A 26,041-nucleotide genomic window follows, 5' to 3' on the forward strand; every position below is an offset into this window, starting at 1 on the left:
TTCAGACGTCAGCGCTGTAGAGAGGTCTGAGACCAGCCTGTAGTTCTCTTTTCTCGGTAGGCTGTTTTTCTTTTCTCCCACTATGACTCTTTGTAGTTTGTTTTGAGTTTACCCTTGGAATTCAAGACTTTCACTTAGATATGTCTAGCGTAGATCTGTTTTCATTAATTTTATTTGGAGCTGGATGGGCCCTTAGAGTTTTCACACTTAAGCCTTTCCTCACCAGGGGGAAATCTGTCTGGATCTTTCCAAGTTGCCGCTGCTTCTCAGCCCGCTCTACTCACACCCGGAAGTTCCATATCCGTTTCCTAGATCTGTTTTCCCTACCACTTGAGAGTTTTGCTCATCATATTAATTTCTTTATCCTTCTGTTCTAAATTCTTGGAGAATTTCTCAGCCCCAGTCTTCTATTCATGATTCCCATTGAATATTTTAATAATTTGGCCATTGCACTTTTCATCTGAACTCAATCCTTGCTGAATAAAGGCTGTGCCTTTTTCATAAGCATTATGTCCTCTTGAGTCACACTGAGTAGCTGAATTTAGATTTTTCCTCTCCTTTTTTTTTTTTTTTTTAAATAAAAAAGTCTTTTCTTTAGTGGGAACAGTTGCTGTGATTCTTTAACTCATTCTTCTCTTGTCCACATGCTTGTGATTTTCTTCCACGTGGCTCCCCTTAGAGAGGTCGCCGTGTGGGCGTCCATCATCGAGTGTTGAGCACGGTTCCATCATTGGTCATGTGGATTCTAGTAAGAGCTCTCAGGCCCTGACAAGGGCAGAAGAGGAACGTTTAGCTTTACTGTTACCTGACGAGGAGTTCAGTTTTCTGTAGCTGAGGGCCAGTGGTGGGGCAAGGTGACCAAAGTCACAAGCAACCCTGATGGGACACACTGGCATTCTGCCGCCGTGCTGTCTCCTGGGAGGCGTGAGGTCAAGATTGGCTCTCCCTGGAGACTTGGCCCGTTCTGTGCCACTGTCAAGCCGAAGCAGCTCTAAGCTTGTAGGTTGGTCCTGCTGGGGGCCCTTCCACACACTCCCTATTCCTTCATGTGCAGGGAATCATAGCTTACTCAGTTCTTCCCTCAATCCCATCTTGCCCAAACAATACCTCAACAGTTTCTCCCAATTGCTGGTCCTTTAAGGTAATCTCCCTGGTTTCTGGTACTGACATATCCTTCTCCTATCTCAGACTCTGGTCATTTCCACAGTAATTTGGGACAGACAGGTAGCTACTCAAGTGGTCTCAGTTTGCTCTTAGGAGCCAAAAGCACCAGTTGTACTTTGAAGCTCTGCTTTGCAAAGTGGGGGGATCCAGGAACCCTGAAATGCAACATACCTGCAGGTCAGCGATTCCTAAAGTATATTCTGAGATCACAGTCCCCAAAGATACACCATGAAGAAAGGATTCCCTGGTCAATAATTTGAATACCTTTCTCTCTCCTAGAGAATAGTACTCCAAAGTTGCATATGTCCTGAGAAGGCCTACAGTGATAAAACCTCTTGATCTTTGTTTAAACTATGTTTCCCAAATGTATTTGGCCAGAGAATCATTTTTTTCCCCTAAAACTTATTAATATTCCTCAGAGAACACTTTGGAAACATACTATGAACAAGTGGCTGTTTTTTCCCCGTGCATTTGGTGGAATGAAAAAAATACGTCTTAATTCACATGTGAAGATGTGAATCCCAGGACAGACTCCACCCAGTGTTACTGAAAAACAACCCAACTTTCCGTGAGTGTTTGCACAGAGTTAATGCAACCCATAGTAAGACATGAAGAAGCCTTTCTGGCCGATGTTAAGTTTCATCCCAAACAGCAGTTTCCAGTTACACTAAACTTGAGTGTTGTTTCTGTTACTCAAGATTTATTTAGACCTGGCATTAGTGGAAAGTGTTTCCAAAGAAAAGGTAATTTAACGTCAGGCAGAATGGGCTTGTGAAACCAATTAGGAAATCGTTGAAATCTGTTAAAATGGTAGGATTATCCTGTTCCTATTAAAAACCACTTTGAGAAATGTTGCACTTCCCGCCAGGAAAGCATTCCCTCCCGACACAGTTCTTCCCGGCCCTGGCTTCCAGCCTTGGCCGCCCGCCCTTCCTCAAAGCAGCGTGTTCTTTTCTCTGTTATAACAGTAACCACATGCATTGTGATGATCTGGTTCTGGTTCTGTTTCCCGCTCCAGCCATGAACTCCTTGAGAGTAGGAACTGGTCTCATGCGTGCTGAACCCTTAGTGTGTAGCTTACTGTCAGGCGCTTGATAGGTGCTCAGAAGGTATGTCAAACTTGACTGATCGCATGGCCAAACTCTGACCTGGTGTTCGGACCGAGAATGTCAGAGTCAAAGAGAACCGTCAGCGTTACCCTGAGCCAGCCCCTCCTCTCTATAGAGGAAGAATCTAAAACCCTTCAAGGCTCTTGCATCTCAGCTGACCCCAACACTTCTCCCCTCCCCTTGACCACAGCCCAAACCCTGCGTGGGAAGCCTGCAGCCAAGCAGAGCTCAGCTACCAAGAGGCTAGCTCAGAAATGGGATGATTCCATGTCTTTTGACCAGTGCCAGGGAAGACATTACCAGCATCACAGCAAAGACGAGAGCTGGATGTATTAAGCCCTATGTGGCAGGGACTGTGCTGAATGCTTGATGTATACTTTCTCATCTGATGCCCAAGGCAGCCCCATAGAGGAGGAACTGTAATTGTTCCTATTTCACAGATCATAGCTATTATTATTCCCATTTCCTGACACTGACAGAGGCCTAAGGCTTTGTAGTCAGTACACAGAGGAGTCAGGGTTCCTGACTTGAGACTCCTCTGGTCACTCCAGAGCTGCAGCCCTTGATCACCAGCAAGTCACCCTGTCCCATAGACTTGTCTTCTGTCAGTGTCAATGCCTGGCATGATGACCATTTTACCTTTAAAGCATCATTTCCTGGAACCAGTTTTGCCACTCAATGCACTCATTGTGAGGCCTTCATAGTGGCACCTCTGCCCCTGACATACAGAGAAAGTCTTGTCACCACCATTTCAAATATAAAGAAACTGCCTACCTTCCTGGATTGAGAGGTAACCTACAGTGTTCAGCTGCTGTGCTCGGAAAAATTCTCTCCTATGAATGCAAGTGCCTTCTTTGCTCCACGTGCTTAGGCCATAGACCACTTTCTAAAAGACCCTCATGGTGGCCAGTACACTGCAGGGCAAGACAGGAAGAAGAGCTCAGCCAGCCTGTAACAGAAAGTCATATTATTCTTCTATCAAACCTATTTGCCCTTTGTATCACTTATCACTTCCTCACTTCTTACTTGGGTGAGCTGCACTGGAACAGACTCTGAGATGTGTTTTCCAGGGAGTAGTTGCTAGAATCAATTTCACAGGTGGAATGAACGGCCCTGAAATTGGTGACCGGTGGGGAGCCTTTAGGTTTTTGGAAAAGGGGCTTGAAATACGGTCAAGGCTGTGCTTTGGTAAGACGAAAGTAGCGATAGAGTAGACCACAGTCAGGGAGAGGCGGGGCTGAAGAGGAAAGCGCGGTAGGAGAACCTGTTGGGAGAAGAGTCTTTGGAGCCCTGGTAACGGGAGGGTTGTGTGTAGGCAGCATCTGGAGGGGGACCAGGGGCTGTGACCAAGGGCTGTTGGAGGAAGAAGTAGCTTCTCCTGGGGAGGGGGTCACAGTCAGGGAGGTGCCCTGGAAGCAGCCACATCACAGAGCCTGTGAGAGGTAGAAGGCCAAAGGTTCAGGTCTTCAGTTGCAAAGAGTAAGGTTCCCAAGGACTGAGTAGAAGGAACTTATTTGGGAGCTGGGTAGTTTTGAGAAAGGTGAACAAGGCCAGGTGGAGGCTGGTCTTCATGGGGGGAAGACTGTGGAGCAGAATGCAGCAAGACACTGATGGTGGTGAGAGGTGATAGCAGAATCAGGATGTGAGGGCCATGAGGGGGACCGGCTATGGTAAGTGATGAATCAGCAAACTTGGAAGTCATGGAGGAACTCTTGGTGCCAGCTGGTCCCCAGCCTGCCCAAGACAGAAGTATGGTGACCAGAGGTTGGAGCCATGGTGGAGCCCCAGAGCGGGGATGGGTGACAGGTGGACTGCTAGACACAGCCATAACTTCTAGATGCCTGGTCGGCCCTGGTGAGGGTTTCCAGCTTCTAAAAGGTGGAAATGGGGGAGAAGCCAGTCAATGGAGCATGTCATTTATCTCTGAACTTTTTATAACTGAAAGCTAAAAATAGCAGTGAAGTGCCACAGCTAAACTACGGAGAGGATGAGAGGTTCAGTGTCCTTGGCTTCCTTTGGAACACAGCCCACTGCTTTCCATCGAAATCCCTCCTCTGTCAGGGAAGATAACACATACTCAGGGGCCTCGAAGTGGGCAGGGGGACTGGGGGACCTCATGGCCCACTCCTCTCTGTACCCATGGTGACACCAAGGCTGGGAGAGGGGCGGCTGTCATGCCCCTGAATTCCTTTCTCCTGATGTCTCTGCTGTACCTCAGTGCAGCTTTATTGTTACAGCCCCTTAGCCCTTTGTTTACAGATTACAATTTACTGGAAATGAAGCTCTATCTTCTGAGTCCAAGTTTATACAGAAAATACTCCTTTACAACTTTCCCTTTAGGCAAAAGAAGATGCACGTTAATTTTCATGACTTAATGGCAGTTAATTTGGCAAGAAGTGTTGCATCTCTACCAAATGTTTGAGAATTAAACTTCCACCATCATCACGTGCATTTTCCCTCAATTTGGTAATCGGGGCAGAGCTCTAAAGTCTGAAGTTAAGTACGCCACGCTCATGTTTCTAACCTTGTTGGACAGTGAGGTGCAAACTGGGAAAATTTCCCAGGTATGTGAAGCCCACCTTTTTAAATACCAAACATCATGTGGCAGCCTTTTTTTTTTATCACCTTTTTATTACTATTACTATAAAACAGACCATCTTTGTTAAAGAATTCAAGATCTATAAAATCTTTAAAAATAAAGTAAAATTCACCTGAAAACCCATTTTTAAAAAATTTTAAGGGGTTGTGAAGTAAAAAGTAAGTCTCCCTTTCCACCCTGGTTCTACCCCCAAGAACCAGTTCATAACACCCCAGTGCTTCTTATTCTAGACATTTTTCTATATATTAAAATAAATGGAGCTCATATGTGTATATCTTATTACACAGCCTGTTTTTTTTTTTTTTTACTTTTCATGGATATCATAAATGTTTCCAAGTTAGTACATATAGCGCTACTTCATTCTTTTAAATGCCTGTGTAATATTCCATCAGCTGCTCCCCAAATTAGAACATTAAGCTTGTTTTCAGGAACTTCCCTTGCGGTTCAGTGGTTAAGACTTTGTGCTCCCAATGCAGGGGACAGGGGTTCAGTCCCTGGTTGGGGAACTAAGATCCCACGTGCTGCCTGGTGCAGCCAAAAAAAAATTTAAAAAAAAGAAGGACCGTTTTCACTTTGGGGCTCTTGCAGAAGATACCACAGTGGATATCCTTGCACATGATTGTTTGCCTATGGGTGCTGGTGTTTCTACAGGATAGTCTCAGAAGTGGAATAGTGGAATAAAATACATTTTAATAGATATCATCAAATTCCCTTACAAGGCAGGACGCGTGTCCATTTTCCCACACTCCTACCAGCTCTGAATGTTTTCCTTCTTTTGTAAGTTTTGCCAGTCTGATAGGTTTTTTTGGCGGGGGTGCAGATGACATATTTTAAATTGGATGGTCTTCATTAGTGAAGTTGAGCATCTTTCCTGGGTATATTGACTACTTGTATTTTACTGTGAGTTGCTTGTTCATGGTATATGCACATTTTCCTGCGGAGTGATTTGTGCTTTTCTTATTTGCTTGTAGGAGGTCTCTATAATATTATGAATATTAATCCTTTGTCTACTATATGTTGCAAATATTTTCTTCTGGCCTGTCGTTTATCTTCTACTTTTGTTTGCAGTATCTTTCATTGCACAGAACTTTTTTTTCTGCTTAAATGAGAGGCCCAGAACATGCTGTCATCTTTTCCCCAGATGATTCAGAGCTGGCATGACAAAGGTCCAGAGGTGGACAGGAATTGAAAGGACAATTCAAAGATGTCCTCAGGACTTTTCAGCCCACTGCTGCCTCCCCTGCGGTTGTTGTTGTTTTGTTGGTTGTTTTTTTGGGTTGTTGTTTGTTTCTTTTTATGCTCTGTGAGGATTCGCTGTCCTCAAATTCACCTACTGGTAGATAATTCTTACTTTCCATGTGCCTATTTTTTTTTTTTTTTTGCGGTACGCAGGCCCCTCACTGTTGTGGCCTCTCCCGTTGCGGAACACAGGCTCAGCGGCCATGGCTCACGGGCCCAGCCGCTCCGCGGCATGTGGGATCTTCCCAGACCGGGGCATGAACCCGTGTCCCCTGCATCGGCAGGCGGACTCTCAACCACTGCGCCACCAGGGAAGCCCTCCATGTGCCTATTTTTATACTGTCCCATCCAATCACAAATTGCTGGTTCTCATCCTTCATGGTCTAGACAACCAGACAGCACAACTTGTCAGTATCATGGGCAAAAGGAATAAAATAGGTTGTGAGTTGGGAACTGACAGCTTTTCCTGAGAGTAAAGTGCCCAGGCTGTAGCGAACGGCCTTTGACATGTCTGTTAGGGCTGCGTAGAGACCTTATTCTGGTTTGCTGAGATTGATAAACATATAATTTGTTGATGGATGAGGTGCTTTTGTAGGCTTTTTTCTTACATGAGAAACATTTATTTGGAGCCTCTGCCCTCTCTGCATGGGACTCAGAGCCTTGACGCTATATGGAACTGTGCCCGACTCGTTAAGACACCGTACTTCACCCTCTTTCCCCTGACGCCATCCCTGGAGTCATCTTTCCCCAGTCTCCGCCGGTTCCACCAGACAGACACACCCAATTCTGATGAATCCTTGTCTATAAAGCCTTCACCAGTATTCTCCCAACAACTTCCCAGCCAAGCTATTTGTGTCATGTTGAACTTTTCATTATAGCTTTTTTGCATCTGTCTGTCTTCCCTGCTTATAACAGCGCTCCTGGAAGGCAAGGACCAGATCATATGCATCTCTGTATTATTTAAGCTACTGAGCACAGGGCTTAGAACACAAAGGGGGCCTGGTGAGTGTTTGGTGACTAAATTTCTCTTTGCATCTTCCGCTCATGTACCCTGCAATACCTACTCAGAAGGAACCCAGGTTTACTAATACCACTATCTTAAATTGTTATTTAATCATTACTATTGAAATAATTTGTACAATTTTATAATAAAACACTAAGCTAAGAAAACAGAGGCGGCAAATACGTTTTATTTTATGGCCCACTTTGATGAACTGTTTTGGGTCTGCGTCAATAACTAGTGGGAAAATATACCATAACCAATTAGTGACACTTGTCATGAGTACAGAAACGGGTTCTCCCAGTTCATATGCTAGGTTTGTGTCATGTCTAACCTGTTAGAAAGGCCAAGAATAGAGTATTCACAGAGGTGTTTTGGGTTGAAATGGGTCCCCCTACAAAATTCATGTGTTGAAACCCTAATGTCTAGTACTTCAGAATGTGACCTTATTTGGAAATAGAGTCCTTGCAGATGTAATTAAGTTAAAATGAGATCATACCAGAGTAGTGTGGGCCCCTAATCCAATACAACTTGTGTCCTTATGAAAAGGTAAACCAGTTATGGTATTTGTACAAAGAAACCTATCCTGGCTGACTTTTGGTGCAGGATGGAAATCAAAATTAAACCTCATTAAAGACTATTTTGTAATTAACCACCGTGGCCCCGTTCCATATCAAGACTTAGTGGATGTGGCCAAAACAGTGTTTATAGGAAAGTTGTGGCTTGAAATGCTTTTCTTATTAAGTGTGGGAAAACTAGGTATTTAACTTATGAAAATAGAACTTATTTAACTTACAAACATGGAAAAAGAATAACAAAATACCATGAGCAAGCTAAAAGGATAAAATTAATGAAAAAATAGAAATGCTAAAAATTAAACTAGAAAACAAAATTTTTATCCTATTGATAAATAGTTATTCATCAAGACTGGTAAAAGAGAAAACCTCTGACAAGTCTATTCCTAACTTTTTTTAAAAAAAGAAAGAAAAGAAGTGCATGTTAAGGGTGAATAGATTTATCAGAGAAAGTTAAAAACCTTATAAGCATAGTGTGCATGATTTAGATTGATACATGCTAAAATCTTTGGGAAGAAAGCTAATTTCTGGGAAAATCAAATCAAAGAAAGGTTTTTGTTTTCTTTTTTTAATGAGAGGAGATCAAAACTTGGCAAGAAATTGCAAAAGCTGACAAAGAACTGCTCTCCCCAATGGTGCAAGGCCTAGAGGTTTTATGAGCAAATTATTTAGACACTTAAAAAGCATAGGAAGAGATAGCATGTGTACTGCCTCGTTTCTTAAAGTTCGCACAACTTTGATACAAAAACAGACAAGGGCATTTTAAAAAAGAAAACCATGAACCCAATTTCATTTATGAACATACAGGTGCTAAATGCAATGTTAGTAAATCAAATTAACAGTTATACGTATACATATTAATTACAAGACTACCTTAGTGCTTTAACATTAGGAAATCTGTTAATGTAATTTAAAAGGAGGAGAGCTAATTAATTTTAGCTATTAATTTTTTAAAATAAAAAGTTTTTGTAAACCAATAATAGAAATATGTTTCCTTAATGCGGACAAAACAAATATCTGAAACCAACAATCAATATCTTGCAGAATGGTGAAATATTAGAAGGGTTCTAATTAAAATGAGGAATATGAGAGGAGTGATCAGTATCACCTCTATTAATCAACATTGTTTTGGAATTTCTGCTCCAGACAATAAAATAAGAAAAGGAAATAGGGACTTCCCTGGTGGCGCAGTGGTTAAGAATCCGCCTGCCAGTGCAGGGGACACGGGTTCGAGCCCTGGTCCAGGAAGATCCCACATGCTGTGGAGCGACCTGGCCCGTGCACCACAACTACTGAGCCTGCACTCTAGGGCCCGCGAGCCACAACTACTGAGCCTGCGTGCCACAACTGGAGAAAGCCTGCACACAGCAATGAAGACCCAATGCAGCCAAAAATATACAAATAAATTTATTTTTAAAAAGGAAAGGAAATAAAGCATAACTAATTGAAAGGAAGAAAAGAAAGAAAATGATGATAGACTTAACATTACTTGCAAATGATATGATTACCTGAAGAACCAAATCCAATCTACTGAAAATCTTTTAGAAAATTGAATACAAAGCCATTTAGGAAATACTAAAAAAATCAGTAACACATTAGACAATAGCATATGAAAAAATACCCATCTATAAAAATAGCAACAATTTAAAATACATGCTAATAACATTAACATGAAATATATTGTAGAAGATTTCTTCACTTAAACTACAAAATAATATTGAAGGATATGAATGTAGCTAATATATGAATTATATATGAATATAGCTAAGTGGAGAGTCACGTGTATTCTTTGATATAAAGGTTTAAGTATTACAATGATTTCAGTTTTTTCTAAACCAATCTATAAATTTAATACAGCTTTAATAATTGCCCCAATGGGATTTCTTTTAATTGAAAATTAATTCTGAAATTCATATGGTCAAATAAATATAAAAGTTGCTAATAACATTTTTTTTTTCGGTACGCGGGCTTCTCACTGTTGTGGCCTCTTCCGTTGCGGAGCACAGGCTCCGGACGCGCAGGCTTAGCGGCCATGGCTCACGGGCCTAGCCGCTCCGCACGCGGTATGTGGGATCTTCCCGGACTGGGGCACGAACCCGTGTCCCCTGCATCGTCAGGCGGACCCTCAACCACTGCACCGCCAGGGAAGCCCAAAAGTAGCTAATAAAATTTTGATTAACAGAGTACTGGGGAGTAATTGCCTTACCATATGTGAAAATATTTTTTAAAGCCTAAATAATTAAGATGTGATCAATGAATTTTATAAATCCAATTACTGAACAAATATAAAAGACCTAAAACAGACCCAAGTATCTTTAGAAATGTGGTGTGTGATGAAAGATGCATTTTCAGTTAGAAAGTAAAAAATTAGTACATAGTTTGAGGACAACTGACTGATCATTTAGAAAACCATCAAATACAGCATATCAAAAATAAGTTTCAGATTTATTAAAGGTAAATATGAAACTATAAAAGTACTGTATGAAAATATGGGTGAATATTTTACATAATCTTAGGATAGAGGTTGTGCTTTTCAAAGAATGACCCCCAAAGACAAAAACCACAGAGTAAAAACTGACAGTTTTGATTATCTATACTTTAATCATACTCTCTGCAGAAATAAACAAAGAAAACACTTTAAAGGAAAAAAATATAGAAAGTAACTTATATGAGACCCATATATATTCTTTTTCTTTTTTTTTTTTGGCTGCGTTGTGTCTTCGTTGCTGCCCGTGGGCCTTCTCTAGTTGCCGCGAGCGGGGGCTACTCTTCGTTGCGGTGCATGAGCTTTTCATTGCGGTGGTTTCTCTTATTACGGAGCAGGGGCTCTAGGCGCGCGGACTTCACTCGTTGTGGCACACAGGCTCAGTAGTTGTGGCTCGTGAGCTCTAGAGCATAGGCTCAGTAGTTGTGGTGCACGGGCTTGGTTGCTCTGCAGCAGGGCTCAAACCCGTGTCCCCTGCATTGGCAGGCAGCTTCTTAACCACTGCACCACCAGGGAAGTCCTATATTCTTAATATATAACAAGAGTTTTAAAATCAATGTGGAAAAAACCCGCAAACAGAACTTTTATATGGCAAAAATCACGTACAGGCTGTCCATAAAAGAACAAATGGAAAACAAATACATGTTCAAAGAAAATCAGAGAGAAGCAAATACAACTAGTAATAAAGTACCATTTATACTCTTTGAGCTGGTAATTTCACTCCAAGGGTTTTTATGCTAAAGAAATCATTCACATGCTCCAAGATTTTGTCTAGAAGGATGCAAGTAATTGTATTTCTTGTATGTGTGAAAAACTGGGGAAAAACTAAATGCGTTAAGTATAAGAGAGATTGGGTTAAACAAGTCACAGCACATCCATACAAGAAAAATGAAAACACAAAAATGTTTCAACACAGTGAAAGGTTTTCTCAGTAAGCTGGAAAGTTTCCAAAGTAGATTATAAAACAATATAAGAAAAAAAAAGACATTTTATTATACACATATACACACAGTAAAGGACATAAGGATATTAACATAATTAAGGTTAACTTTTAATGTTTGTCCTTTTATTTATCTATAGTTTTCTAAATTTGCTCCAAAAAGACTGGACGGAAATATACCAAGACATCACTTTTGATATTTTTGTGGTAGGTCTTATGAGTGGTTTTTTTACTCCCCTTATTTCTACTCCCTTTTTTTTCAAAATCTTGTTTATGTACCAGCTTCATTGAGATATAATCCACATATCATAAAGTGTACAACTTGAAGTGTACAATTCAGTGGTTTGGGGTATATTCACGTAGTTTGGCAACTATCATTAGCAATAATTTTAGAACATGTTCATTATCCTAGAAAGAAATTCCATACCCATTAGCAGCTATGCCTTGTTTCCCCCCAATTCTAGGCAACCACTAATCTACTGTCTGTATCTGTGGACTTGCCTGTCCGGCACATTTCATATAAATCGACTCATGGAATATGTGACTTTTTGTGACTGACTGCTTTCACTTAGCATGGTGTTGTTAAGGTTTATCCATGTTGCAGCATGTGTCAGTATTTCCTTTTTGTTGCCAAATAATATTCCAGTGCCTTGGTTTGCCACATTCTGTTTATCCATTCATCAGTTAACAGGCATTAGGATTGTTTCCACTTTGGGGCTGTTGTGAATATTGCTGCTGTGAACATTCATGTACATGTGATTGTGTGGACGTTATGTTTTCATTTCTCTTGGGTGCATACCTAGGAGTGGAATTTCTGGGTCATATGGTAGCTCAGTGTTTAACCTCATGAGGAAATGACAGACTGTTGTCCAAACCGACTGCACCATTTTACATTCCCACCAGCGGTATATGAGGGTCCCAATTTCTCCACATCCTCACCAGCGCTTGTTATTGCATTTTTTTTATTAGAGCCATCCTAAAGAGTATGAAGTGGTATCTCATTATGGTTTCGATTTGCATTTCTCTGATGACTAATGATGTTGAGTATCTTTTCGCATGCTTACTAGCCATTCATATACTTTCTTGAGAGTAATGTTCAGATCCTTTGCCCTTTTGTTAATTGGGGATATTTGTCTTTTTATTGTTGAGTACTGAAAGTCAAAACCCCTTTAAAAGATCATGTGTAGCTTGAGAGCATTACCCAAGCAACGCTTGGAAAATAGAGAAAATCCAAAGATCTGGATGATAATCTGGAGATCGCATATCACTGCCCTGTCAGAGGCATTTCATCAGAAAAGCATGTGAGGGCTTGATCCCGAATCCTTTCCACCTGCCAGTGCCAGAGCCTGCCCCTGCCTTCCTGTGGTTATCCGCAGCCACCTCCAGACCCTGGTGGTCTGAGCAACGATGATCACAGCTTTCTTGGCAGTTGGGTCCCTACAGCTGCTCGTGGGATTGTGTCAGAGCCGCCTTTACAAATGTTTGTCTCCACTGTGTTAGATGCCAACCCTTTCATGGGAAAACTGAGTCCAATGTCTTAAGGAGACCAGTCAGACAGGCACATAAATAAATTCCTTTAAGGAAGTTTGGGTTTGCTGAAGATTTTCTGGAAATTTTGCAAACACATACTTGGATCTCATTCACAACTAAAGATTACTTGCCCACGTGAAGGCCCAAACTATTTATTTAATAAGTCGCAACTTTCCACCTCATTTGTGCAAAGCCAAGGGATTATTTTAACATAATCATAGTTGGTGGATTAAAATGCCTTCTTACAAATGAGCCTGTTTATACACTTAAAGGACTTGTAGCTTGGGCCCCCATCAACTCCCTTCCTCTACGCTTCTAGACTGATGCACCTTCTAATTGAGACACCTTATTTTATTTTATTGATAAAATCACCACTATTTTATTTATACTCGCAGCTTCTGTGGGCCAGGGGTTGACACAGGGTGCAGTAAGGATGACCCGTCTCTGCTTCTCAGTGTCGGGGACCCCTTGTCTAAAAGCCAAACAGTGTCACTTCCACTGTATTTTATTGGTCAAAGTAGTCACAAGGGAATCTAACTTCAACTCTTGATAGAAGGTACGTAAAGAGCATTTGTGGCTATTTTTTTTAAAATCTGCGAAAATTCTCAGTCAACACTGGTGGAATAAAGAACGAATCAACAAATGGGTTGTGATATCTCTAGGCAGATGGTCTCAAGTATCAGCCAATGAGAGCCTCATCCTGCCCGATTCCTCCAAAGGATAGAACAGAAAAACATGGTTTCTTCATGCTGTCCTCTCTGCTTCCTGTTCAATGGTATTGCACCCTCATCCTAAGTGTGGCAAAGATGCATCTGTGCCCACTGCCCACAGATGTACCTGCTACCAGCAGTTGGGGAGTGAGGTCAGGGAAGCGAGAAAGAAGCTGACATTCGGGCCTTGGGCTGGGGACTCCACGCATCCTCTCATTCAAGCCTCACAGCATGACGTGAGCTATTTCATACCCATTTCAGACAAGGAAGCAGAGGGCAGAAGAGGCTGGGTCACTCTAACAGACACCACTGGTGCCCTACGGCACTTCAGCCTCAGCTGCATGCAGCAGGCGAGCTCAGACTCACCTCAGGCTGACAGCATCCCATGTCAAGATGTGGTGTCTGGGACTTCCCTGGTGGCACAGTGGATAAGACTCCCAATGCAGGGAGCCCGGGTTTGATCTCTGGTCAGGGAACTAGACCCCACATGCATGCCGCAACTAAGGAGCCCCCCTGCTGCAACTAAGCAGCCCGCCTGCCGCAACTAAGACCCGGCACAACCAAATAAATAAATATATATATTTTTTTTTTTAAAAGCCAAAACGATGTGGTGTCTTTCTCCTCTGCACCAGGGACTCCCCTGCAAGGGTCACAGTTGGCCCAGTTGTAGGCAAAGCCCAGAGTGTGGAGGCGCTTCCCTGATCTTGGCGTTTCTTCCTTTTCTCTTTCACTCTCCTCACTGTCTCGCCCCTCCTTTCCTGGGCTCACCTCCCGTGTAAACTACCTGCACTGAAGTCCTGTCTCAGGCTCTGCTTTTGGGTTGACCCTAAACCAAGATACCCACTTGTCCATTTTCTGGAAAAACTAGAATTCGAAAAACTCGGATCTGAACTTGGTTTAGACCACAGAACCTGAGGAGTGGTGTGAGTCAAGTGGCCCCTCGAGACTTTTTCCACTGTCAGCCAGATTCAGTGGAAGAAGAGTTGGGCGTGGGGAGAGCGTGAGGATAAAAGAGTGGATGGGACGGTTGCTTACAGTCACTGTTTCTCCTGCAGCCCTCTCTTGAATAAGACTGTTTATCAAGATGGGCATGAACAAATCAGTGAAGGAGGACATGAATCAGTGCGTTCAGTCTTCTAACACTTTAACTTCCTTCTCAAGTAATTTCTGGAACTGCAGTCAATGACAGTAGTTGCCGTACCACTCGTGAGCACTGTAGCACGTAGAGGCCTCTCCCAAGGTGGGTGTAGAGACGTCACACGGACCTCATTTTAATGCAGGCTAAGATGGAGCTTAGCCAGTGTGGCTCCAGGATCCTGACTTCTGTGTCATATATTGTCAGTGGCATATACCATGCTAGAGAACTTTCCATGAAGTGAAACTGAAGAATATGGATACTACCCCCAAGAGGGTTTAAAAACCATCTAAGACACAAATAAGCTTGAACTTAGATCTTTAGTATTTCTTCTAAGCAGCATATGGTTAAGTCTTGCTTTTTTATCCAATCTGATAAACTTGGCCTTTTAATTGGGGCATTTAGACCATTTATATTTAATGTGATTATTGTTATGGTTCATTTATGTATCGTTTTCTATGTTCCTATTTGTCCTTTGTTCCCTTTTTCCTCTTTTCCTGCCTTCTTTTGGAATTTTTTTAGGATTTCATTGTATCTCCTTTTTTGAATTATTAGCTGTAATTGTTTTGGTATCTTAATGGTTGCTGTAGCGCTTATAATATGCATCTTAACTTATTAGAGTCTATCTTCAAGCAATATTATACCACTTCACATACAGTATAACCATCTCACAATAGTGTGCATCCATTTTTTCCCCTCCTGGCTTTTATGTTACTGATTTATTTCATAGGAAAATAATCTTGGAAATTCCTTGGCGGTTGGGTTCAATCCCTGGTCAAGAAACTAAGATCCTGCATGCTGCGTGGTGTGGCCAAAAAAAAGAAAAAATAAACTTACATATTTACTCATGGTTACCGTTTCCAGTGGTTTTCATTCCTTTGTGTAGATTCATATTTTCATGTGGTGTTATTTCTCCTGTGGCATAAAGATGGTTTTAACATTCTAATAATGATGGTGTGCTGGTGCTGAACTGTTTCAGCTTTTGTATGTCTGAAGAAGTCTTTATTTCACCTTTATTTTTGAAAGATATTTTCACTTGATATAGAATGCTAAGTAGACAGGATTTTTTTTTCAATACTTTAAAATATTATCTTCTTACTTACATTGTTTCTGACAAGAAATCAGCTGTCATATTTATCTTTGTTCCTTTGTATGTAAACATGTTTCTTTTTTTTCCCTCTGGATTCTTTGAAGACTTTCTCTTTTTTTTTCTTTTTAATTAATTAATTTTTGGCTGCGTTGGGTCTTCGTTGCTGCGCGTGGGCTTTCTCTAGTTGAGGCGAGCGGGGACTACTCTTCGTTGCGGTGTGCGGGCTTCTCATTGCAGTGGCTTCTCTTGTTGCGGAGCACAGGCTCTAGGCGCGCGGGCTTCAGTAGTTATGGCTCGCGGGCCCTAGAGCACAGGCTCAGTAGTTGTGGCGCATGGGCTTAGTTGCTCCATGGCATGTGGGATCTTCCCCAACCAGGGCTCAAACCCGTGTCCCCTGCATTGGCAGGCGGATTCCTAACCACTGCACCACCAGGGAAGTCCTGAAGACTTTCTCTTCCTCACTGGTTTTGAGACATTTATGATGTGCCCTGGTGTAATTTTCACATTTCTCGTGCTTGGGGTTTATCACCATGCACTTGCAGGAAAAATTAATTTCAAAATTTAATTTAAAAGTGCTGGTTTCACTTGAGAATGTCCTTGATGAAGAAGTAAAAAGATTAATAATATTAATTGTACTAAAGTCTGAAATTGTCAGTATGTATAAAGTGACCTCTGCTGCATACCAAAGCATGCTGGTTGTGTCAAGGAAAAGCGCTCGTGCAGTTGTTTGAGTTGTGAGCTGAACTAGCTGCTTTTTTCACAGACACCGTGTTTTTACGTGAAAGAATGACAACAAACTATGGTTATTCAAACTTGTGTGTTTGGCAGGTAGTTTTCTTAAAAAGTTAGAATGATCCTGTCACTTCAAGGAAAGCAGTTGATAGTATTTGCTGTCAGTGATAAAATTCAAACTTTTCAGTGAAAGTTTGAGTTTTGGAAAAGTTGTAGCCACCACCATAATCATGACCAATACCTAACCATATCTTCTGATGCGATACATGGTGAAATTAACAAGTGTGATTTTTTTTATATTGTATAATGTAATGTGTCAACATTTAGAAGATCTGTGTAATTTGGTAAACCAGTATTTTCCAAATGACCAATACATGATGTTCAGAATCATGTATGGGTGAAAGATCCAGTCAAAGTGTTAGACCAATCTATTCTCATGTAACAGAGTATGAAAAATTCATTGATATAGTCAGTGAATCACATTTCAATTAACCTTTAAGAAACTATCACTTGTCAAGGTTCAGGAAAATGTCAAAGAAGAATATCAATAATTACCTTAAAAAACTTCTCCCCCCTCCAACTAGCCTCCATGTGAGGCTATATTTTCTTCATATTCCTCAAGTAAAACAACATATTGTAATAGACTTTATGCACAGCAGATAATAGAATACAGCTATCTACTATGAAGCAAGGCATTAAAGAGATTTTCAAAAATGCCAAACAGTAATTCAGAGATAATTTTTTAGGTATCTTGTTTAGTGGAGAAACCCTTGAGACATTTCCACTAAGTTCAGAAACCAGGCAAGAACACCCACTATCTCTACTACTAGTCAACATTGTAATAGAGATATTAGCCCATGTAATTAAACAAGAGAAATCAGAGGCAAAAACGGTGTAAAGAAGAAGGAAAACTATCTCTATTTTAAATTATATGATAATATACCTACAAAAGCCTAGTGAATCAATAATAAAATTAACTGAAGCAATAATTCAGTAAAGTAACACAATACGAAGTTAATATACAAAAGTCAATAGTCTTTGTATACATAAACAATACACAGAAGCATAAGGGTAGAGAAAACCCCATTTATAATAGCAAGAAGGAAGGTGAAATACTTAGGATGGGGCGAGTAGGAAGACCCTGAGCTCACCTCCATCCATGGGCACACCAAAATTACAACTATTTACAGAACAATTACCAATGAGAACAACCTGAAGACTAGGAGAAAAGATTTTCCACAGCTAAAGAGATAAAGAAGGAACCACAGGGGCTTCCCTGGTGGCGCAGTGGTTGAGAGTCTGCCTGCTGATGCAGGGGACACGGGTTCGTGCCCCAGTCCGGGAAGATCCCACATGCCGCGGAGCGGCTGCGCCTGTGAGCCATGGCCGCTGAGCCTGCGCGTCTGGAGTCTGTGCTCCGCAACGGGAGAGGCCCACGTACCACAAAAAAAAAAAAGAAGAAGAAGAAGGAACCACAGTAAGATGGGTGGGAGGGGCAAACATGCCATATAGTCAAGACCCACATCCCCAGGGAGGTGACCCACGAACAGGAGGATAATCACAATTGCAGAAATTCTCCCCATAGAGTGAGGGGTCCAAGCCCCACATCGGACTCCCTGGACTGAGAGTCCTGCATCAGGAAGACAAGCCCCCAGACATCTGGCATTGAAGGCCAGCAAGGCGTACATATATGTGATGGTGTTGGGAAAATGGACAACACGTGCAAAAGAGTCGAACTAGACTACTTTCTCACACCATACCACAAAAAAAGCAAGATGGATAAAAGACTTAAATGTAAGACCTGAACCCATAAAACTCTGTGAACTAAATATACTATGCTCTTTGACATCCATCTTAGCAATTTTTTTTTTGGATATGTCTCCTTAGGCTAGGGAAACAAAAGCAAAAATAAACAAATGGGACTACATCAAACTAAAAAGCTTTTGCACAGAGAAGGAAACTAGCATTAAAATGAAAAGGCAGTCTACTGGATGGGAGAAGATATTTGCAAATGATATATCTGATAAGGGGTTAATATCTAAAATATACAAAGAACTCATACAACTCAGCATCAAAAAAGCAAACAACCCAATTAAAAATTGGGCAGAGGATCTGAATAGACATTTTTCTAAAGAAGACTACAGATGGCCAACAGACACATGAAAAGATGCTCAACCTCACTAATCATCAGGGAAATGCAAATCAAAACCACAGTGAGATAATCACCTCACACCTGTCAGAATAGCTATTATCAGAAAAACAACAAATAATAAGTGTTGGCAAGGATGTGGAGAAGAGAACCCTCATGCGCTGTTAGTGGTAATGTAAATTCGTGCAGCCACTATGGAAACAAAATGGAGGTTCCTCAACAAATTAAATATAGAACTGCCATCTGATTCAGCAGTTCCACTTCTGGGCATTTTTCCAAAGAAAACAAAAATACTAATTCAGAAAGATATATGCACCCTTATGTTCATTGCAGCATTATTCACAGTGGCCAAGATGTGGAAGCAACCTAAGTGTCCATTGATAGATGACTGGATAAAAAAGATGTGGTATATATACACAACTAAATATTACTCAGCCATAAAAAAAAAAAAAATGAAATCTTGCCATTCGTGACAGCCTGGTTGGACCTAGAGCGTATTATATTGACACTAAGTGAAATAAGTCAGGCAGAAAAAGACAAATACCATATGATTTCACTTATATGTGGAATCCAAAAATCAAGACGAACAAATAAACAAGGTAAAACAGAAACAGACTCATAGATACAGAGGATAAACGAATGCCAGAGGTATCAAATAAATAAGTAACAGGGATGTAACGTACAGCATAGGAAATGTAACAACTTTTAAGGTGACAGATGGTAACTAGACTTATTGTGGTGATCATTTTATAAAAATATCAAGTCACTGTGTTGTACACCTGAAACTAATATGTCATTTACACTTAAATTTTTGAAAAAATTTAAGTACTTAGGAATTTTCATAAGTATACAAAGTACAAGTATATATGAGGAAATTTTTAATACAGTTCTGGGAGACACAAAAGCAGGCGTACAAATGGAAAACATCCCCTGTTCTTGAGTAGGACAATTCAACTTTATAAAGATGTCAGTTCTCCCGAAGTTGATTTATAAATTTAATTCAGTCCTAATAAAAATAACAGCAAGCTATTTATGGAGTTAAATAAGTTGATACTAAGTTCATGTGAAAAAATAAACGTCTAAGAATAGACAAGAAACAATGAAAAACTACAAGGGAGGAATAGCCCTGCCAGATACTAAAACATACAATAAATTCTCTGTAATTAAAATCCTGTGGTACTAATGCTTGATGGACAGTTGGCCTGTGGAATAGAAGAGAAAGCCCAGTATTAGACCCAAATACATATTAGAATTTATAGTATGATAAAGGTGGCATCTCAAATCACTGCATTTTTAATAAATGTTAGTGGGACAACTGGATAGCCATTTAGAAAAAGATAAAATTAAATCCAATATATCTCACACCGCTACACAAGAATAGCTCCAAATGGATTAGGGATCTAAATGTAAAAAAGGAAACCATAAAATGTCAGAGGAAAACAGGGCTGACTTTCTCTTTAACCCTGGTGTAGGAAATGGCTTTCTAATTATGGCTCAGATACTAGAGGTAATAGATTGATAAATTTGACTACATAAAAATTATAAATTTTTTCAATCATCGTAAGGGAAGTCAAAAGACAAAGGCCCACCTGGGAGAACATATTCACAACATATACCACAAAGGCTTAATATGCCTGATATACGAAGAACTCCTGAAAATTGAGGGGCAAAGGATCAAAATCCCAATAGAAAAATGGGAAGGGGACTTCACTGGTGGCGCAGTGGTTAAGAATCCGCCTGCCGGGCTTCCCTGGTGGCGCAGTGGTTGAGAGTCCGCCTGCCAATGCAGGGGACACAGGTTCGCGCCCCGGTCCGGGAAGATCCCACATGCCGCGGAGTGGCCGGGCCCGTGAGCCATGGCCGCTGAGCCTGCGCATCCGGAGCCTGTGCTCCGCAACGGGAGAGGCCACAGCAGTGAGAGGCCCGCGTACCGCAAAAAAAAAAAAAAAAAAAGAATCCGCCTGCCAATGCAGGGGGCGCGGGTTTGAGCCCTGGTCCAGGAAGATCCCACGTGCTGCAGAGCAACTAAGCCCGTGAGCCACAACTACTGAGCCCATGTGCCACACTGAAGCACGTGCGCCTAGAGCCCATGCTCTGCACCAAGAGAAGCCAGCACAATGAGAAACCTGCACACCTCAATGAAGAGTAGCCCCTGCTCGCCACAACTAGAGAAAACCCAGGCACAGCAGCGAAGACCCAATGCAGCAAAAAATATATAAATTAAAAAAAGAAGAAAGAAAACCTTTTAAAAAAAATGGGGAAGATACACAAATAGACAATTCACTAAAACATAAGATACAAAACTAATCCTCAAACATATGAAATGATGTGCAGACTCACTCATAATTAGAGAAATGCAAATTAAGACAGCACTGAAATACCATTTCTAACCTATCCAACTGACCAAAATTAAATCATTATGACAGCATATTCTGTTGGCCAAGACTGGGGAAAAAGGCCTCTCATACCTTGTTGGTGGGAATGCACATTGGTACACTCCTTCTGGAGGGGAATTTGGCAACACCTAACAAAACTACATACATATACACTTACCTTGTAACCTAGAAATCCCACTTCTAGGGTAGGTGTATCTTCTGGGTGTATCTACACCTCCAATTCTTAAGAAAGTGTGTGTGCACAAGATTATTCTTTGCAGCCTTGTTTGTAGTTACAAAGTATTGGAAACACCTAAATGTTCATACATAAGAGGGTGGTAGTATTCAACCTTGGTTACTCTACATAATGCAGCAATATGCAATTCTGAAAAAAGAATAAGGAGGAGCTCTATGAATAATTACGGAGTGACTTTCAGGACATACTGTGAAGTGAAATAAACAAAGCCCAAAAGAGCGTCTACAGTGCACTGCCCTTCATAGGAGAAGAGGAGACAGATGCTCATTTGTGCAAAAGAAATACAGCAAAGGATAAAGCAGAAACATAAGGGGCTGGTTACCTCCAGCCGGGGGGTGGGGGGGGGCGGGGGAGGCAGAGAGGAGTGTGAAGAGGGTGGTGGGAATGAGGAGGGAGTGACATTTCTCTGGCCCTTACAGCTAGAGTCGTGTTAACACTCCCTTCACAGTCTGTAGTGATGGGCTGTCACTGTGCTTGCGTGATTCCATCACCGTGAACCTTCGATCTGACCTAGTGCGAAAATACTTACGTTAAGTGTTATGCAGTATAAAAGGGAATTTTCTACTTAACAGCTCTCGTCTAGGAGATATCAGAGCAGAATGCTTGTTTCACTACAACAGTTCTAACCAACAACAATGAGGATTGTTTTAACCAGTTCCTTCCTGTCCAGAGCACTGGTTTTTAGTGCTTAATCATCATTCCCATCACCAGTTTCTCCTTTCTATCCCTCGAAAACCCTGACTTTACATCAGAAGGGTGAACACTGGTTACGTTCTCTTCCCTGGCAAGTTAGTCATTTTGGTTTTGGTGAGTTTTGTTTTTTGTTTTTGTTTATGATTCTGCCTCTGATGGTCTTTGATTTTTGGCAACAGATAAGTGAAATATTTACATAATTTGAAGTGCCCCTATACACTTCTTACCGAAATTTCTTTTATAACCAAGTGTTTTAGCCAAGTTTTGCAAATGTATAAATGAATAATTTGTTTCATCTTCCTTAAATCCCTCTGCATCATCCACAGATGCGGATGACAATGTACCGTGAAATTATCAAAAGACATCAGGCAGAGAGAGGAGCAGGAAATGAGCGAGGGGTGGTTAATTCATTGGCAGCTTCCCAGACCCTGCAGGGTCAACAGTGGATCTGTATCTTTGACTGTGTAAATAAAATCATGGACACTTTTACCCCTTTACGATTCATCTTGGACATGGCGTTGATGACTCTGGCATTTCTCATTTCAGGAATGACTATACCCGAAGAAGATGCCGACGTGGGACAAAGCAGTAAATATTGCCTTGTGGCAATTGGAAGACTCCAGGTAAGAAAAAGCTCACAGCCTTTTTGATCTCCAGGGAAGGCTTATTATTGCAAAGAGCAAGAGCCTGTAGGTTTGGATGCCTTTTTCGAACTCCTGTGTCCTCAGTATCGTCGGGTTCTGTGTCTCGCTCTGTGGGAGAAGGATGAGGCTGAATCTGGGAGAAGAAGGGGGGCAGGGACTCTGAGCTGCGGGCAGCAGAAGCAAGCTGTCCTTGCTTCACTGAGGGCCTGAGTCAGTCCGTCCCCACATGTGCGCCAGTTACTGCAAAGTTGAGCTCTGCTCACATCACACCCGGGTTTTTAAAATATTTTTTATTCAAGTATAGTTGATTTACAATATCATGTTGGTTTCAGGTGTACAGCAAAGCGATTCAGATATATAGAGAAAGATAAATAGAAATATAGATAGATAAACAGATAGATAGATAGACAGATACATAGATTGACACATAGGCACGTAGATAGACACATAGGCACATAGATAGATATTGGGTTGGCCAAAACGTTCATTCACGTTTTTTGGAAAAACCTGAACGAACGTTTTAGCCAACCCATTGCGTAGACAGATATATCTTTTTCAGATTCTTTTCCATTATAGGTTATGACAAGGTACTGAATATAGTTCCTGGTGCTACACAGTAGGACCTTGTTGTTTCACACCCCTGTTTAATCCCCTTGAATGTTGCCCCATCGTCTGCAGGATAAAGCACTCACTCATCTTACAACCCCACCTCCTCCCTCCCCCTTCATGCCCTGTTCCCAAACCACAGCATGCCCTTTCCACAAGCCCACCGTGCACTTCCCCACCGTTGCAGGTGTCCACGGGCTATTCCTTCTGCCTGGTATTTCCTTGTTTCCCTTCTTCTCCTTTTACAACTCCTTCTCCTCGTGTTTACTTCCTATTTCCTCATCCTTCAAGATCCAGTGAAATGACTCCTTTATCTGCTTAGTCAAAATGAATCACCCCCTCCTCCCTACCCGCCTGGCGTTACGTTTATACGTCAGTTCTTCACTGTCTGTTTTCGTATAGTTAGTTGAGGGCAGTCCCCTTCCTTGCAAGCTCCTCAAGGGCAAAAAATGTGTCTTTTTAGTCTTTTGAGAATTAGATATGCTGAATAATGTATATAAAGTCCACTGGCTTCATGCCTGGCACACACAGTAGCCACTCAGTCTTTCTCCTTGTGGCATCGAGGGCCTTCTCCGTACTGATGAAGGGGCCGTGACAGCTGTAGTTCAGAGGACACTGACCTTTCACATCCCTGGTTTCCTAGGTCTTACCATTTTCAGATAGATGAATAAGCTATTCCATTCACATGTGATAAGCATTGGTTATTCCTTGCAAATGGGGAAGAAAGAATACTGGGTAAATTCAGTTCACAAATATAGGCTTTCCAAATATTTTGACCAGTTCCTTAGACTCATTTCCCATCCTTAATAACGGGAAGGTGGGGGAAGGGAGGGGTATTAACATTTCTGAGCACCAGCTGTGTGCCAGGTGTTGTGCCAGGGTTTGACGTGCAGTGTCTCTCTGAACCTCACAACCACCCTATGAGGTTACAGCTTCCTGATTCCCAGGGACTGAAAAGGAAACTGGGGCTCAGAAATGTAAAGAAAGTGGTCCACTCTTCCGGTTAGTCCAGGGTGTGGCCAAGGCAGTTTGAAACGTTTTAGACTCATTGTACTCATGACCTGGAAGGATCTGTGAAATTAAATCCACATGGGGGACTTCCCTGGTGGCGCAGTGGTTAAGAATCCGCCTGCCAATGTAGGGGACACGGGTTCGAGCCCTGGTCCGGGAAGATCACACATGCCACGGAGCAACTAAGCCCGTGCGCCACAACTACTGAGCCTGCGCTCTAGAGCCCCCGAGCCACAAGTGTTGAGCCCACATGCCACAACTACTGAAGCCCGTGCGCCTAGAGCCCGTGCTCTGCAACAAGAGAAGCCACCGTAATAAGCCTGCGCACCACAACGAAGAGTAGCCCCGGCTCACCGCAACTAGAGAGCCCGCATGCAGCAACGAAAACCCAACGCAGCCAAAAATGAACAAATTGATTAATTAATTAATTATTTTAAAAATCCACATGGATTTTTCCCATTCTCTAACTCAGTCTCCATCACCACCACCCTGTGGATTTCTCCATCCAGGTGACCAGCTCTCCTGTGTGCATGGACATGAGCGGGATGTCGGTGCCAACGGAATTCTTATCCCGGCATAACTCTGACGGGATCATCACATTTGTGGACCCAAGATGCATCAGTGTGATTGGCTACCAACCCCAGGTAGGTGGTTTTGAGCTCATGGCAGTCAGCTAGAGATTTAGTTTTACTTAAAATGCCCCTACTTCATTTGTTTGAGATATTGTACATCACAATATAGGGAAACACAGGATAAAAATCCATCTCCCTACCTGGGTACAGTAATGTCCTTCCAAAGCAAAAAAGAACATTGTATGCCACTGCACTGCTTAAAATTAACTCTCCATTTTTTGTCCTACCCACTTTGTTTAATCTAAATGATTTTTCTCAAACTAGAATTAAGATGCCCTATGAAAAAGAGGCTCTCTGATCAATTAAGTTTGATTAACACCAAATGGAAAATCTCCTTAGAAACTTCAAAAGTATATTAGTGTGAAAGATGCTGAAAGTCTTAAAGATGTTCAATTAATTTTGTCTAACTGCTTGTTTCTCAAATGTATTTGGAAACTCTTTTTACAGGGGGCACATTTTCAAGGCCTTTCTTTAAAAAAAGTCCATGAGAAACACAGAAGTCATAAGAAACACCAAAAGGCAGGAGAGATTGTTCCAAATTAAGATAAACCAAAGAGATAAAATAATAATATGTAATGTAAGAGCCTTAATTGGGTCCTCAGCCTGAAGACTTATAAAGGATGTTTGGGAGGATTGTTAATATGTATGGAATAATGGGTGATTTTATCAAATAACTATTGATTTTTTTTTAGGCATATGGTGTATTATGGATTTGTGAGATGGTGTCATTTTTATGAGATACATATTTCAGGGAGAAGTGTCATGATTTCTGCTAATTATTTTCAAATGATTCAACAAAAAACTTTAAAATATATGTGTATATGAAAGATATTTCTATATATTTTATGTTTCACTTATATATTTATGTTTACATATATATGAAAGAAAGAGAAAAATGCAAATGTAGCAAAATATTGACAATTGATGAATCAAGCTAAACGACACACAGGTGTTTATTATACCACCCTTTCAACTTTTCTGTAGATTTAAAATTTCAAAATAAAAAGCATTTGAACAAAAAAGGAAAAAAGTTTGGGGTATGTTGATATGGGTATTTTAATTATATATATATATTTTTTTATAAATTTGTTTATTTTATTTATTTAATTTTTGGCTGCATTGGGTCTTTGTTGTTGCACATGGGCTTTCTCTAGTTGCAGCAAGCAGGGGCTACTCTTTGTTGCAGTGCGCGGGTTCATTGCGGTGGCTTCTCTTGTTGCAGAGCACAGTCTCTAGGCACATGGGCTTCAGTAGTTGTGGCACACAGGCTCAGTAGTTATGGCTCACAGGCTTAGTTGCTCCGTGGCATGTGGGATCTTCCCGGACCAGGGCTCGAACCCATGTCCCCTGCATTGGCAGGCGGATTC

At 41.4% G+C, this 26,041-nt stretch overlaps 1 protein-coding gene across 4 annotated transcripts in view; it reads left to right on the forward strand.

Moving 5' to 3' along the window:
- The window catches only part of ARNT2 (aryl hydrocarbon receptor nuclear translocator 2), a 197,945-nt gene that overhangs the window by 124,628 nt on the left and 47,276 nt on the right, over positions 1–26,041 (forward strand). For all 4 annotated transcript variants that reach the window (XM_029236793.1, XM_029236794.1, XM_029236795.1 and 1 more), the window contains 2 exons: positions 22,328–22,404; positions 24,552–24,686. In XM_029236793.1, the coding sequence (XP_029092626.1) occupies positions 22,328–22,404; positions 24,552–24,686 (212 nt within the window). The remainder of the gene's footprint in view (positions 1–22,327; positions 22,405–24,551; positions 24,687–26,041) is intronic.

This window comes from Monodon monoceros, unplaced genomic scaffold (genome assembly GCF_005190385.1).
Source record: "Monodon monoceros isolate NGI ecotype Baffin Bay Population unplaced genomic scaffold, NGI_Narwhal_1 Super_Scaffold_21, whole genome shotgun sequence".
Classification (NCBI taxonomy): Eukaryota; Metazoa; Chordata; class Mammalia; order Artiodactyla; family Monodontidae; genus Monodon; species Monodon monoceros.